The sequence below is a fragment of the Thamnophis elegans genome, chromosome 5 (genome assembly GCF_009769535.1).
Source record: "Thamnophis elegans isolate rThaEle1 chromosome 5, rThaEle1.pri, whole genome shotgun sequence".
In the NCBI taxonomy this organism is placed as follows: Eukaryota; Metazoa; Chordata; class Lepidosauria; order Squamata; family Colubridae; genus Thamnophis; species Thamnophis elegans.
This window is the reverse complement of record NC_045545.1, coordinates 84,105,515-84,119,805: the sequence shown is the minus strand read 5'-3', so window position 1 is coordinate 84,119,805 and position 14,291 is coordinate 84,105,515. Positions and strand designations below refer to the sequence as shown.

The following is a 14,291-nucleotide window of genomic DNA, read 5'->3' as shown; positions in this document are numbered from 1 at the left end:
TTTAACTTTTTAATTGGTATTAATGGTTAAATTTTGTCATTGCTAATTTGAATTCTAAATGTGATTGTTAATTTGAATTGTAAATTCTAAATGATCAGGGTCACATCTCGCGATGCTCCGCGGAGCAGCTGAAGCATTGCGGAGGCGCTAAGACACGTGTGCGTGTGCGCTGCGTGCATCAATGTGGATGCCGCTGAGTACGTTCCTACTGGATCCATAACCCACCACTGCCCCAACCCCCAGGAGCTCTCTGAAAGCCTCCTAAAGGCTATGCATGGCCATTTTGCAAAGGGGGCGGGGTTTTGGGAGGCAAAAAATGCTGTGTTCAGTGTATAAGAAGCACCCAGGTTTTCAGCCTCTTTTTTGAGGGGAAAAGGTGCGTCTTATACTCTGAAAAATATGGTATGTATGTACGTATATTCTTTTTGCTTGTACGTTTTGATGTTTTTTTTCCTGATGCACTTCAAACAGTACAATTAGAACATATTGTAGTTAGGAAACTACACAGACTACTACGTGAGAGGGTGGGATAATACCCTGACAAGGTTCACTTGGTATCTATGACATGTAACTACAGTCCAGTCATGGTCACTGTGCCTGGATGCTGGCAGGGGAAGAAAGCTGTATCATCTCAGTGACAAAACTTTGTGGTGAGTTTGGAAAAATGTGATCAAATACAACTCAGACAAAGAACATCTGGATTACCCCTCCCCTCCACACACAAAGCAAATGACTAATAGGCAGCTATGATGCATAAAATGGGTTGCTTCGAAAAACTCAGGATGAAATTTCTCTCAATTTCTGCTTCTTGTGTAAAGGAGAGCACATGTCGACCATCTTATTTTGATGCAATGTGGAAGTGTTTGTGAGTTGAAAGCTGTTTTTGCTGATTTATTTTTTTTTAAATAGTGGGAATAGGAACACTTGGTCAAAGTTTCCAGAAAAGATGATTTAGTGGACAAAGTGAAAGCTGGGGAGAAAGTGATCCTGTAGGAATTCTTAGTGTGATGGGAAACTTATGCTGAGTGTAACCAAATGCATGTTTTGAGAGACCACTTTTTAATAAACTCAAAAGAACAGTAATAATGCCATGGCAGGAGAAACTAATAGGGAAAGAAGGCCAAGGTGGGTAGGAGTTCCTTAAAAAGGAGCTGTTGAAACAGTTACAAAAATATAGTATAAGAATGGGACAGTAGAGGAAGGTAGTATGTGTATACAAAAAAGATTAATGGAAGACAGGAGAAATAAAAGAGATGGAAGGAAGAACAAAATATCATGCAGGAGGATATACAAGTAGTCCAGATTTGTTGACATGATACTAAGAAGATTAACGCTTAAAGAGATTGGGGTTGGTGACCAATGGTAAGACTAATCAAAATGACCTTTTCTAAATAAATAAGTAAGTACCATGTTTCCCCGATAATAAGACTGGGTCTTATATTATTTTTGCTCCAAAAGATGCATTAGAGCTTACTTTCTCGTTAGGTCTTATTTTGGGGAAAATATGGTACTAATTGCATCTGTCTGGCTGATGATCTTAACTGGTGCTTTTATGACGAGCATCCTGAAAAATCATGCTAGGTTTATTTTCCGATTGGGTCTTATTTTGGGGAAAACAGGGTAAGTAAAGGAAATAAAGAAAAGAGAAAAGGAAGGAAGGAAGGAAGGAAGGAAGGAAGGAAGGAAGGAAAGAAAGAAAGAAAGAAAGAAAGAAAGAAAGAAAGAAAGAAAGAGAGAGCATGCCAGTTGCCAAATGGAAAGCAGCTAGAACATTAAGAAAAGACAAAACTACTTTAATCCTATTAAAACTCAATTTCAGTGTACATGTTTTCTCCCTGGCAATTAGGAAAAAGCAAGATTCAACCTTAAAGTTGATATCCTTCCTTCCAGAATACTTAGGGACTTGGATTCAGAACTCGGGGATTTTATTCTAAGATAAAAGGACTTTCTAAGTTTGTTTTTCATCAAATTTTAAATCTGTTCATCTCCCTCTCAGAAAGACTCTTGGGATTGTACAAATAAAACAGAATAGGTAGTCAGATGACTTGTGACCACAATTAAACCCAAAATTTCTGTTTTTAAATGAGACATTGGTTAAGTGAGTTCTGCCCCATTTTACAACCTTTCTTGCCTCAGTTGTTAAAATCACTGCATTTAAGTTAGTTACCCAATTGATAAGTGAATCTGGCTTTCCCATTGACTTTATTTGTCTGAAAGTCACAAAAAGTGATAACATGACTTCAGGACATAGCAACAGTCATAAGTATGAACCGGTTGCAAACATCTGAATTTTGATCATGTGACCGTGGGGATGCTGCAAAAGTCATAACTCCGAAAAATGGTCATAAGTCACTTTTTTTCAGTGCCGTTGTAACTTTGAATGGTCATTTAAGCAAACTGTTGTAAGTTGAGGACTACCTGCATATAACATTTAAAAAGAAGCAAGGATGGTTAAAATTTAATATTAAAAATTAATTAAAAGGCAGGGAGAAGGCTTTCAGGGTGCTAAAGTTGAGAATCCCTTTCTGCAATTAAGATAGAAATATTTTTAAAAATCAGATTGTGCAGGATTGTATTTTGTTGTTAAACGTTCACAGTAGGAATAGTTCCACAGCAGTCAAGTTTAATAGAAAATAAATCTAATTGATAATAATTGTATTCAAATCTGGAATACCCAGAAGGCGTAGAGATGATTATTGTGGAAATCCTAATAAGTTAATTCGGTGCAGAGCAATTTATATATACTGTATTTAAAGAAGGTTGCTGGCAAATAACAGGGTTTGGGTTTTTTTTTTATTTAACAAAAATACCATGTAGATGTATTGAAGTCCAAACCTACCATCTCCTGCAATTTTTGTACTAACTAGAGCCTATGGCACATCTGCCAGAGGTGGCACCCAGAACCCTCTCTGTGGGCACATGCGCCATCGCCAGCTGCTTTTCTGGTTTCCAGCACACACATGCACACTGACCAGCTGGTCTTTGCAGGCACTGGAGCACTGGAAAAATGGCCTGAAAACAGCCCCCCAAATGCCCCCAAAATAGACCATTTTCCAAGCTGTTTTCAGACCATTTACGGCCTGAAAAACGGCCTGAAAATGGCCTGAAAACAGCCTGAAAAACTTCCTGAAAACGCCCCCCAAAATGGCCAAAAAACAGGCATGTGCACACTGGTCTTTGGGTTTCCGGTGCATGCACGTGCTTGTATGGACGTTCCACTTTGGGCACTCGATTCCAAAAAGGTTCGCCATCACTGAACTAGAGTGACATGCTTCTTGCCCAAAGTGTTGGAGGGACAACACATTGGGCAAGGCTGACATAGAATAATGAAGGGGGAAAAAACCCCATTAAAGATTGACAACTGTAATGTGTTGTCATGGACCACATCTTACGGCCTATTTTCCTTTGGATAAATAGATTTGAGTTTTGAACTTTTGATGAGCAACTTCATTGCTCATAAATGCATTTCTTTAAGATAAACTATCCTTGTGTAAGGTAGGAAGTAGAAAACCACATAGAGAGTTTCAGATGAAACAAAAATGTTAAAATCAACATGACCTTCAGGTTTACCACTATTCATTTCTGATTCAAGCAGTATAAGATCATGGGAAGCAATAGACAATGTTATATGAGTCACATTGTTCATACAGCTAGCTGTAGCAATAGCACTTAGACTTATATACCACTTTATAGTGCTTTACAGCCCTCTACGCGGTTTACTGAGTCAGCAAATTTTCCCCAACAATCTGGGTCCTCATTTTATCCATCTCGGAAGGATGGAAGGCTAAGTCAACCTTGAGCTTGGTGGGATTTGAACTGCCAAATTCCAGTCAGGTGGCAATCAGCAGAAGTAGCCTACAGTACTTCATTCTAACCACTGTACTACCAAGGCTGTTGCTAAATGAAAATAGCATTAAATATGTCTGTTTTTATAGTTTCCTTACATTGTGCACTGTCTAGTGAACCATACTTGATTACCTGAGAGCCGTGGTGGCGCAGTGCTTAGAATGCAGTACTGCAGGCTAATTCGGCTGACTGCCGGCTGCCAGCAGTTTGGCAGTTCGAGTTTCACCAGCTCAAGGTTGACTCAGTCTTCCATCCTTCCAAGGTTGGTAAAATGAGGACCCAGATTGTTGGGGGCAACAGGCTGATTTTGTAAACTGCTTAGAGAGGGCTGTAAAGCACTTTCGAGCGGTGAAAATCTTGAGTGTGTCTTATACACTGAATACAACAAAATCTTGGTGCGTCGTATACTCTGGTGCATCTTATAGTCTGAAAAATATGGTAAGTGAATCACTGCAGGTGTTAAGTTAGTAACACGGTTGTTAAGTGAATCTGGCTTCCCCATTGACTTTGCTTTTCAAAAGGTTGCAAAAGCTGATCACATGACCCTGAGACACTTCAACCGTCCTAAATATGAGTCTCCAAGTGTTCAAATTTTGATCACATGACCATGTGATATAAAGGTCATAAGAATGAAAAATGGTCATGAGTCACTTTTTTCAGTGCATTGTAACTTTGAACAATCACGAAATGAACTGTTGCAAGTCGAGGAACTACCTGTATAACCATATTAAATTAGTTTAAAACCCTATGTAGTCAAGCATCTTGGTTTTTAACAGTGGCCTGCCAGTTATTGATGGGAATGTTTGTAATTCTTTTCTCACTCTATAACCACAACTGTATTTTTGGTGTGTTGCAGTTGTTTGTATTCCACTAATAATTATCATCATCTTAGAGAAAGAACTGGAAAAAATACAAAATGCAAAGAATAGCAAATAGAAGTCGAACAATTGTGGCAAAAGAAAGCAAAGATAGTACCAACAGTAATCGGTCCTTTAGGTGCACATCAGTGGTGAGATACGACCAGTAGGCCCCGGTACTGGTGTACCGGTGCCTGCTGGGAACACCAGGTACTGTTCTGGTACAGTGCTCCGGAGGGCCCACCTGCCCACCCTCCTTACCTGTATTTGACTCCTCCTAAAGAAGCCATCTTTGGATCCAGCTGTCCTTAATAACTATCGTCCAGTCTCCAACCTTCCCTTCCTCGGGAAGGTTGTTGAGAAGGTGGTGGCCTTTCAGCTCCAGCGGTCCTTGGAGGAAGCAAACTATCTTGACCCCTTCCAGTCAGGCTTCAGACCCGGTTACAGCACAGAAACCGCTTTGGTCGCATTGACCGATGATCTTTGGAGAGCCAGAGATGGAGGATTTTCCTCCATCCTGGTTCTCCTTGACCTCTCAGCGGCTTTCGATACCATCGACCATGGTATCCTTCTGCGACGACTGCGGGAGGTGGGAGTGGGAGGCACCGTACTGCGGTGGTTCTCTTCCTACCTCTCGGACAGGTCGCAGTCGGTGTTAGTGGGGGGGCAGAGATCGTCCCCTAGGCCCCTAACATATGGGGTGCCTCAGGGCTCGGTCTTATCCCCCCTACTATTCAACATCTACATGAAACCGCTGGGAGAGATCATCCGCAGGCACGGGATCAGATACCATCAATATGCGGACGATACTCAACTGTATCTGTCCGCCCTGTGCCAACTCAATGAAGCGGCAGACGTGATGAACCGAGGCCTGGAGGCTGTTATGGACTGGATGCGGGCTAACAAGCTTGTGCTCAACCCAGAAAAGACCGAGTGGCTGCTGTGTTTCCCTCCCAAAGATTCCACCAATATGCCATCTCTCAGGCTGGGGGGTCAAATTCTATACCCCTCAGAGAGGGTTCGCAACTTGGGAGTCCTCCTAGATCCACAGCTATCGTTTGACCACCACCTAACGGCTGTGGCTAGGGGGGCATTCGCCCAGGTTCGCCTGGTGCGCCAGTTGCGACCCTACCTGAATCGGGAGGCACTCACAACAGTCACTCGGGCCCTTGTGACCTCTAGGCTGGAATACTGCAATGTGCTCTACATGGGGCTGCCCTTGAAGAGCATCCGGCGTCTTCAGCTGGTACAGAACGCGGCCGCGCGAGCGATTGTGGGTGCACCGCGGTTCACCCACATAACACCTATCCTCCGCGAGCTGCGCTGGCTACCTGTCGATTTCCGGATGCGCTTCAAGGTGCTATTAGTCACCCATAAAGCCCTGCATGGTAGTGGATCTGGATACTTGAGAGACCGCCTTCTGCCAATTACCTCCCTGCGACCAATTAGATCACACAGATTGGGCCTCCTCCGTATTCCATCGGCCAGCCAGTGTCGGCTGGCAACCACAAGGAGGAGGGCCTACTCAGTAGTAGCCCCGACCCTTTGGAACGAACTCCCCGTGGAGATTCGTACCCTCACCACCGTCCAGGCCTTCCGCACAGCCTTGAAGAACTGGCTAGCCCGTCAGGCCTGGGGACAGAGATAGTTGCCCCTCCCGAATGATGAATGCATGTTGCCTATTGTTTTTATTACATGTGTCTATGTTATTGTTTGCATTTCCCCCTCCCTGATTTTATGTGAGCCGCCCTGAGTCCCCTCAGGGAAAAGGGCGGCCTACAAATGTCAATAAAATCACTAAAAAAAAAAAAAAAAAAAAAATCACTAAAAATTGATGGGAATGTTTGTAATTCTTTTCTCACTCTATAACCACAACTGTATTTTTGGTGTGTTGCAGTTGTTTGTATTCCACTAATAATTATCATCATCTTAGAGAAAGAACTGGAAAAAATACAAAATGCAAAGAATAGCAAATAGAAGTCGAACAATTGTGGCAAAAGAAAGCAAAGATAGTACCAACAGTAATCGGTCCTTTAGGTGCACATCAGTGGTGAGATACGACCAGTAGGCCCCGGTACTGGTGTACCGGTGCCTGCTGGGAACACCAGGCTGTTCTGGTACAGTGCTCCGGAGGGCCCACCTGCCCACCCTCCTTACCTGTATTTGAGCCGATCGGGGCTTTCGCGCACAGAGCATAAGCAGCTGGAACGTCGCGGGCAGTAGGCATGCACATGGTAGATGCCCGGCCCCGTTGCAGCGTACTGGTTGCAACCGGATCCGGAACCCACCACTGGTGCAGATCCCAAAATATCTGACGCACCGCTTGAATACCATCGGCATTGACAAAATCATCATCAGTCATTGCAAAAGGCAGCTTCACATCTTGTGACGATACATTTGACACTATCAAACAAAAACATCTGCCTATCCCTAGTCCTTGGGAAGAATCTGATAGGTGGATAAACATTCCAACCATAATAATAAGAAATATTGATGTGGCATTCACAAGGAAATAAGCTCAATTCTCACTCCCAACAACCATATGGAGAGCCATACTGTCTCCATTGTCTCAGCAGGTGGCAGCACCTGGTTGATCTTGTCTGAGCTCAGAATATTAGCAGGATCAGGCCTGATGAGGGCTGAATAGAAATCATCCTGAGAATACAAAGATTACCCTGGGTAATCCCAGAAGAAGCAATGGGAAACTATTTCCTTACTGTTGCTAAGAAAACTTTATGGAGAGAGCCATGAAGTCATCAGAAGTTGAGTTCAGATTGAGGGAAATCATAATTTGGGGTAATGCATAGCTCTTGTGATTAGTTGCTAGTATGAAAGTTAGTTCTCACCCAGTCAGAAAAAATAAACTATGATAACTGATCTACTGATTGCACAAATAAAGGGCAGTTAGAAAGAACATGGCTTGTTGCCAAGTAGTTACCTAGCACAAGGAGGAGAACATGCAAGAGAGTTTGAATACTGTTCCTATAGAGAGAGGGGCTGTTTTTGAATCCTAGCAATTGTTGAAATTCTGGTGATTGTTTCTATTACTTTTTCCAATACATATGATTCATCTGTCACCAGACAACTGTTGAGAGACAGATTTATGGAGAATAACATAAGAGTGTTTATAGAATAATACCATATTTTAAAGCCATCTGTGTTAATGGCCATGGTCTATATATCTTCTAGAAGCAAATTCCATAGTTTAAGCATGAGTTGCCTGAAGAAATATTTCTTGGCAAAAAGAATGAAGTGGTGTGTTCCATCCCCTCCTTTTTTCCAGTATGTTTTGTTTTTCAATTTCTACTCTAGTCTTGAGATTTCTTATATTCTTTTTCTCCAAGTAGGGCTGACCCTATGTAGTTTTGTTGAGATTAGCCGCAGCTAGTTAGCTACCATCATCAGTTGTGATTCTGCCCCATTTTAGTGCTCTCACAATGTTGACCAAAAAATAATAATAATCCAGAATTCCTTTGCATTCCATCTGGTGGTCAAAAGAAAAAAAATCTAACTAGAAAGGCTGGTAATACCCTATATGCCAGGGGTGTCAAACTCAATTTAGCAGTTAGCAGTTAGACTTATATACCACTTCATAGGGCTTTCAGCCCTCTCTAAGCGGTTTTACAGAGTCAGCATATCGCCCCCACAGTCTGGGTCCTCATTTCACCCACCTCGGAAGGATGGAAGGCTGAGTCAACCTTGAGCCGGTGAGATTAGAACCGCTGAACTGTAGATAACAGTCAACTGAAGTGGCCTGCAGTACTGCACCCTAACCACTGCGCCACCTCGGCTCTCACCTCAATTTCATTGAGAGCTGCATCATGGTTGTGTTTGACCTTGGGGGGCCGGGAGGGCTGTGGCCAGGGTGGGCATGGCCAGCTTGACGTCACTTTTGTCTGTGCGTCTACAGTGGCTTGAGATCTCTGCCAGCGAAAACAGCTCAGGAGGGCCCTCAGTTGCCCTCCCACTTTTGCTGGCAGAGGAACCGCGGGTCGGTCTTTCACTATTTCCAGGGCGGCCCCATGGGCCAGATCTCAGCCCCGGGCCTTGAGTTTGACACCCTTGCTATATGCCCTCTCAGAAATTGCAATGAGAGCGGATATGAACAACTTTCTAAATAAACCCATTTCTGCCTGCCCACTATATGGGAATAGCAATATTCTAAAGTCTACAGGAGATCCAGAGATGATCAGTAATGTATATCTTGTTTATCATCCTCTATATTGTACTTTGTATTATATACTGTATATTTTTTAGCTTAATTAGAGTTTGTGAATCCGAAATACGGACTGGATTGGCTTGGTTTCTCAATCAGGGAGCAAGAGTGAACAGATCCTTCCCAACATCTGGCATGTCCATCTAATTTGAATAACCACTCCGCAAAGTTTCTGCAAAGGTTTAAAATGTGTTGTGAGTAGTAATATCCTCGTATGGATACGTTGTCTTTTCTACCAGACATTTTCTTTGTTAATGCGTAGATGATAATTCTGCCATTGGATATTGTACGGGTCGTTGAAAAATTATTGGAGCCAGTCATTTGCTTTTCTTTCTGCAGTGGAACATGACAAGGAGTTCTATCATCAGCGCAGTCACCGTCGTGAGTTCCGATTTGACCTCTCTAGGATCCCCGAGGGTGAAGCAGTAACTGCAGCTGAGTTTCGAATTTACAAGGACTACATTAGAGAACGTTTTGATAATGAAACATTCCAAATCAGCGTCTACCAGGTCCTCCAAGAACATCCAGGAAGGTGAGTGACTAAAAGACCTCATTTGAGTTCGTCCTGGAAGCCCAAGAGACTGTAGAATGAAATATAATTCAGTAATGCCTGTAACTGTGTGTTTGTGTGTGTGTGTGTGTGAGAGAGAGAGAGAGAGAGAGAAAGAGAGAGAGAGAGAGTGAGTGAGAGAGAGAGAGAGAGAGACAGAATGAATCTGTGATGCTTCTTATTTAGTATCTCCTCATCTAAAGACTCGGGGCTGAATGTGTGAAGTGATCTTCTGAAACATCCTTTGTTGAGATGGAAACTCTGTTTTTAGCACTTGACTTCCAGAGGCTGTTTCTGTTCAACTTAATTATCCCCCTTAAAATGCAACTATACTTGGGTATTTAACATGTTTAGCTTTGAAGTGATAATCAAGAATTGAAGTTGTAAGCCTTTGAAGAGCAGTTGGTTTAATTAATGTAGAACTTGCTTATGAAACAGGTAGCAAGATTAGGCCCATTTCCATGCGGAGTGAAAGACTGCTTGGTGACTCTGTTGCTTCAACTGGATCGCCATAGAGGACTCATTTTGCTAAACTTTCAACATGGTCTTATTTTCAGCCTTGCAGAGTTGCCGGATCTCCTCCAATCTGGATCATGTTGAAAGCATTTGCCTTTCTTGAGGATGGCTTAATATGGTGGACTTTAGCAGTGGAACTTCAAAGGCAGATTTAAATAATAGGATTGCAAATTTCAATTGAAAGTTAGAAAACAGTAACAGAGCAATGGACCATTTTTTCCCCATACTGGTTCACTTGTGCATGCGCAGAAGCATCTGGGCAGGTGCCGGAGCCTCTCGCCGCCGCCACTACCAGTTCGCCCAATCTAGGCCGAACCAGGAAAAACCCACCTCTGCAATGGACACTGGACAGTGGAATCAATTATCCAGATAGATGATAGATTCTCCATCACTCTTTGAGCAGAGGCTCTGTCATTCTATCCCTCACTGAGGAGTCAATCAGAATAGAGCTGGAAGGGACTTCGTTTCGTTTATTGGTTTTGTATGCTGCCCACTCCCGTAGGACTCCGGGCGGCTCACAATGAAACAGGGGAGGGGATAAATAAGACAAAACAAACAATATTAAAATGCACAACAGTCACAAATGAGGCGGGGCTGGATACTTCAACAGCCCCCAGCCTGCCGGAACAGTCAGGACTTGGTAGCTTTACGGAAGGCCGGGAGGGTGGTAAGGGTCCGGATCTCCACGGGGAGCTCGTTCCAGAGGGCCGGAGCAGCAACAGAGAAGGCTCTCCCCCGGGGGTCACCAGCCGACATTGGCTGGCAGATGGAACCCGGAGAAGGCCGAGCCTGTGTGATCGGATCGGTCTTTGGGAAGTAATTGGCAAGAGGCGGTCTCTCAGGTACCCAGGTCCGATGCCATGCAGAGCTTTATAAGTAATAACTAGCACCTTGAAGCGAGTCCAGAGACCAATGGGCAGCCAGTGCAGCTCGCGGAGGATAGGTGTAACGTGGGTGTACCTGGGTGCACCCACAATCGCTCGCGTAGCTGCATTCTGGACTAGCTGAAGTCTTCGAACACTTTTCAAGGGCAGCCCCATGTAGAGCGCATTACAGTAATCCAGTCTTGAGGTAACGAGGGCGTGAGTGACTATTTGAAGTGCCTCCCGATCCAGGTAGGGTCACAATTGGTGCACCAGGCGAACCTGGGCAAAGACCCCCCTGGTCACAGCCGACAAATGGTGATCTAAAGTCAGCTGTGGGTCCAGGAAGACTCCCAAATTGCGAACCCTCTCTGAGGGGCGTATAATTTCTCCCCCCAGACTGAGAGATGGAGTAATTAGCCAATCTTTGGGAGGAAACATCAATAGCCATTCAGTCTTGTCAGGATTGAGTGCAAGCTTGTTCGTTCCCATCCAGACCCTAACAGCCTCCAGGCACTGGCACATTACTTCTACTGCTTCACTGAGTTGGCACGGGGCAGATAGATACAATTGTGTATCGTCCGCATATTGGTGGTATTTAATCCCGTGCCGCCATATGATCTCACCCAGCGGCTTCATGTAGATGTTAAATAGGAGGGGGGACAGGACCGAGCTCTGCAGCACCCCATAATTGAGGGGCCTAGGGGTCAACCTCTGCCCTCCGACCAACACCGATTGCGACCTGTCCGAGAGGTAAGAGGAGAACCACCGAAGAACGGTGCCTCCCACTCCCACCTCTCGCAACCATCGCAGAAGGATACCATGGTCGATGGTATCGAAGGCCGCTGAGAGGTCAAGGAGCACTAGGATAGAGGGCTGACCCCTATCCCTGGCTCTCCAGAGATCAGCGATCAGCGTGACCAAAGCAGTTTCTGTGCTGTAGCCAGGCCTGAAACTGGACTGAAAGGAATCCAGATAATCGGTTTCATCCAAGGACCGTCGGAGTTGAGAGGCCACCACTTTCTCAACAACCTTCCCTACAAAGGGGAGGTTGGAGACCGGACGATAGTTACTCAAGATGGCTGGGTCCAGAGATGGTTTCTTCAGGAGGGGTCTCACCACTGCATCCTTTAGGAGGAGCGGGAACGATCCCTCCCGGAGAGAGGTGTTAATTATCATCTGGATCCAGCCACGTGTCATCTCCCTGCTGGTCGAAACCAGCCAGGAAGGGCACGGGTCCAATATACAAGTGGAGGCACTCACCGCTCCCATGGCCTTGTCCACTTCCTCAGGCGCGACAAGTTGAAACTCATTCCATGACTTGGAGGTCTTCTAGTGCTGAAGCAGAAGATTCTACCATTTCAGACAGGTGACTGCCTAGTTTTTTCCTTAAAGTCTTTTCTTTAAATCCCCCCCCCCCAGTGATGAAGCACCCACAACTTCTGAATGCAAGCTGTTCCATTGGTTAATTGTCCTCACTGTTACGAAGCTTCTACTTAATTCCTGGTTGCTTCTGTCCTTGATTAGTTTCCATCCACTGTTTCTTGTCTTGCCTTCTGGTGCTTTGGGAAATAAATTGACCCTCTCTTCTTTGTGGCAGCCCCATAAATGCTGGAATACTGCTATAATGTGACCCCCTAGTCCTTCTCTCGAGACTGGCTGAAAACAACAGTCTCATCTCATTCTATGATTCCGTTTACTTGAAGTGTTGCAATGCCTGTAAGACATTCTAATAATGATGTGGTTGGTGGCATGTAAAATATGGATGGAAACTTTAGCTATTTGTTGTCTGTTCTGTAACCAGGTCAGGTTTTCAGATCAGTTACTTATATCAGAGCCAGTAAGCAATCTAGAGTTCATTCAGGAGTTCAAACAAAGGGTCGAACTGTAAGCAGACTCTAAAGCTAGGCCAAAGGTCAACATCAGTGTATCAGCAGCTAGGATGCTCAACTGGAGATCTGAAGAGAAGCTTTTGCAGAGTTCCCACTGATGAGTAAGCCTTTACTCTCACACCGATCTGTTTCTCAAGAGGGCATTCCTTTGAAGTCCTTGGTGCTCTCTGAGCTCGGTGGCTTTGCAGGCTTCAATCTGGTCGGTCCCCAGGGACCAGAGGCTTAATCCTCCAAGCTTTTGGATTCATGCTGGAGCCCATCTTCATCCAGCTGCAGCACAAGTCTGAAAGTTGAGGAAGCTAAACTTCTGGTCCCTATGACTGACCCAGATTGGATCCTGCAACATTATCTTGGGACATGTATATTTGCCTTCATTAGTAGTTTTCTTGTAAATGTTTCATTACCAAACTAGGTAACACCGCAGAGCATGCCTAGCAATTACCATCTCATTTGCTGCCCATCATCCCATTGATTTTATCCCAACAAAAGAGCTCTGTCTCAGGAAACAAAGATGAAGGATCTCCTCTGAGTAAATAGGAGCTGCCTACTCCAATTAGGGGGTCATAGTGAAGGTATATCCGTCTAATGTTCCTCCAAAGAGAAATCCTTTGAGGTAAGAGGAGACTATGCTGCTCAAACCTTCCTATGGTTTACTTCTAAGCAAGTCTTCTGCAAATCAATAGATAGATATCAGTAGCACTTAGACCCTTGATGCCGAACCTATGGCACACAGCACCCTCTCTGTGAGCACGCGAGCCATCGCCCCAGTTCAGTTCTGCCATGCACGCCTCACCAGCCAGCTGGTCTTTGGGTCTGCCACGCATGTGTGGGGGCGTGGTGCATGCAGGGGTGCACATGGATGTAGAAGTGATAGCGTGCTGCAGGGGTTGCGGGGGTGCATGCGCATGCACTGGGGTACATGTGGGGGTGCACACACATTGCCTTTTGGGGGTTCAGGTGTGCATGTGCATATTCGCACGCTTGCGCGCATGCCTTGGATACTCAGTCCAGAAAAGGTTAGCCATCACTGACTTAGACACTGCTTCACAGTGCTTTACAGCCCGCTCTAAGCGATTTTACGGTGTCACCATATTGTCCTCAACACTTTGAGTCTCTTTTTAATGATCTTGGAAGGATGGAAGGCTGCGTCAACCTTGAGCCGGTGAGAATCAAACTGCTGGCAGTCAGCAAAATTAGCCTGCAATACTGCATTCTAATAACTGTGCCACTATGGTAGGTAGGTAGGTAGATATTCAATGTATTAATTGGCATACCTTTGTAATTTATCTTTGTTTTAAGTCTCATGAATGAACAATAAATTGTCCAATTTTGGGGTTAAAAACAGGAGATGAAGCAAACAAACGATTTAGATTGGAATGACTTCCATAAAATGGACCCTCTTGTTCCAAGACAGCTAGTCCATTATTGCTGCTGAGTATATTACGAGATACCAGGAGAGAAAAGTTCCAAATAAATGTGGGAAAGATGATTCCCTTTGATCTCTCTTCCTGAGGGGGTTTCCCTCCAGACTCATTGCGTACACAGGAATCT

At 44.6% G+C, this 14,291-nt stretch overlaps 1 protein-coding gene across 2 annotated transcripts in view; it reads left to right on the top strand.

Annotated features, from left to right (window-relative positions):
- The window catches only part of BMP7 (bone morphogenetic protein 7), a 116,002-nt gene that overhangs the window by 72,491 nt on the left and 29,220 nt on the right, over window positions 1–14,291 (top strand). For both annotated transcript variants that reach the window (XM_032217334.1, XM_032217333.1), the window contains exon 2: window positions 9,259–9,451. In XM_032217334.1, the coding sequence (XP_032073225.1) occupies window positions 9,259–9,451 (193 nt within the window). The remainder of the gene's footprint in view (window positions 1–9,258; window positions 9,452–14,291) is intronic.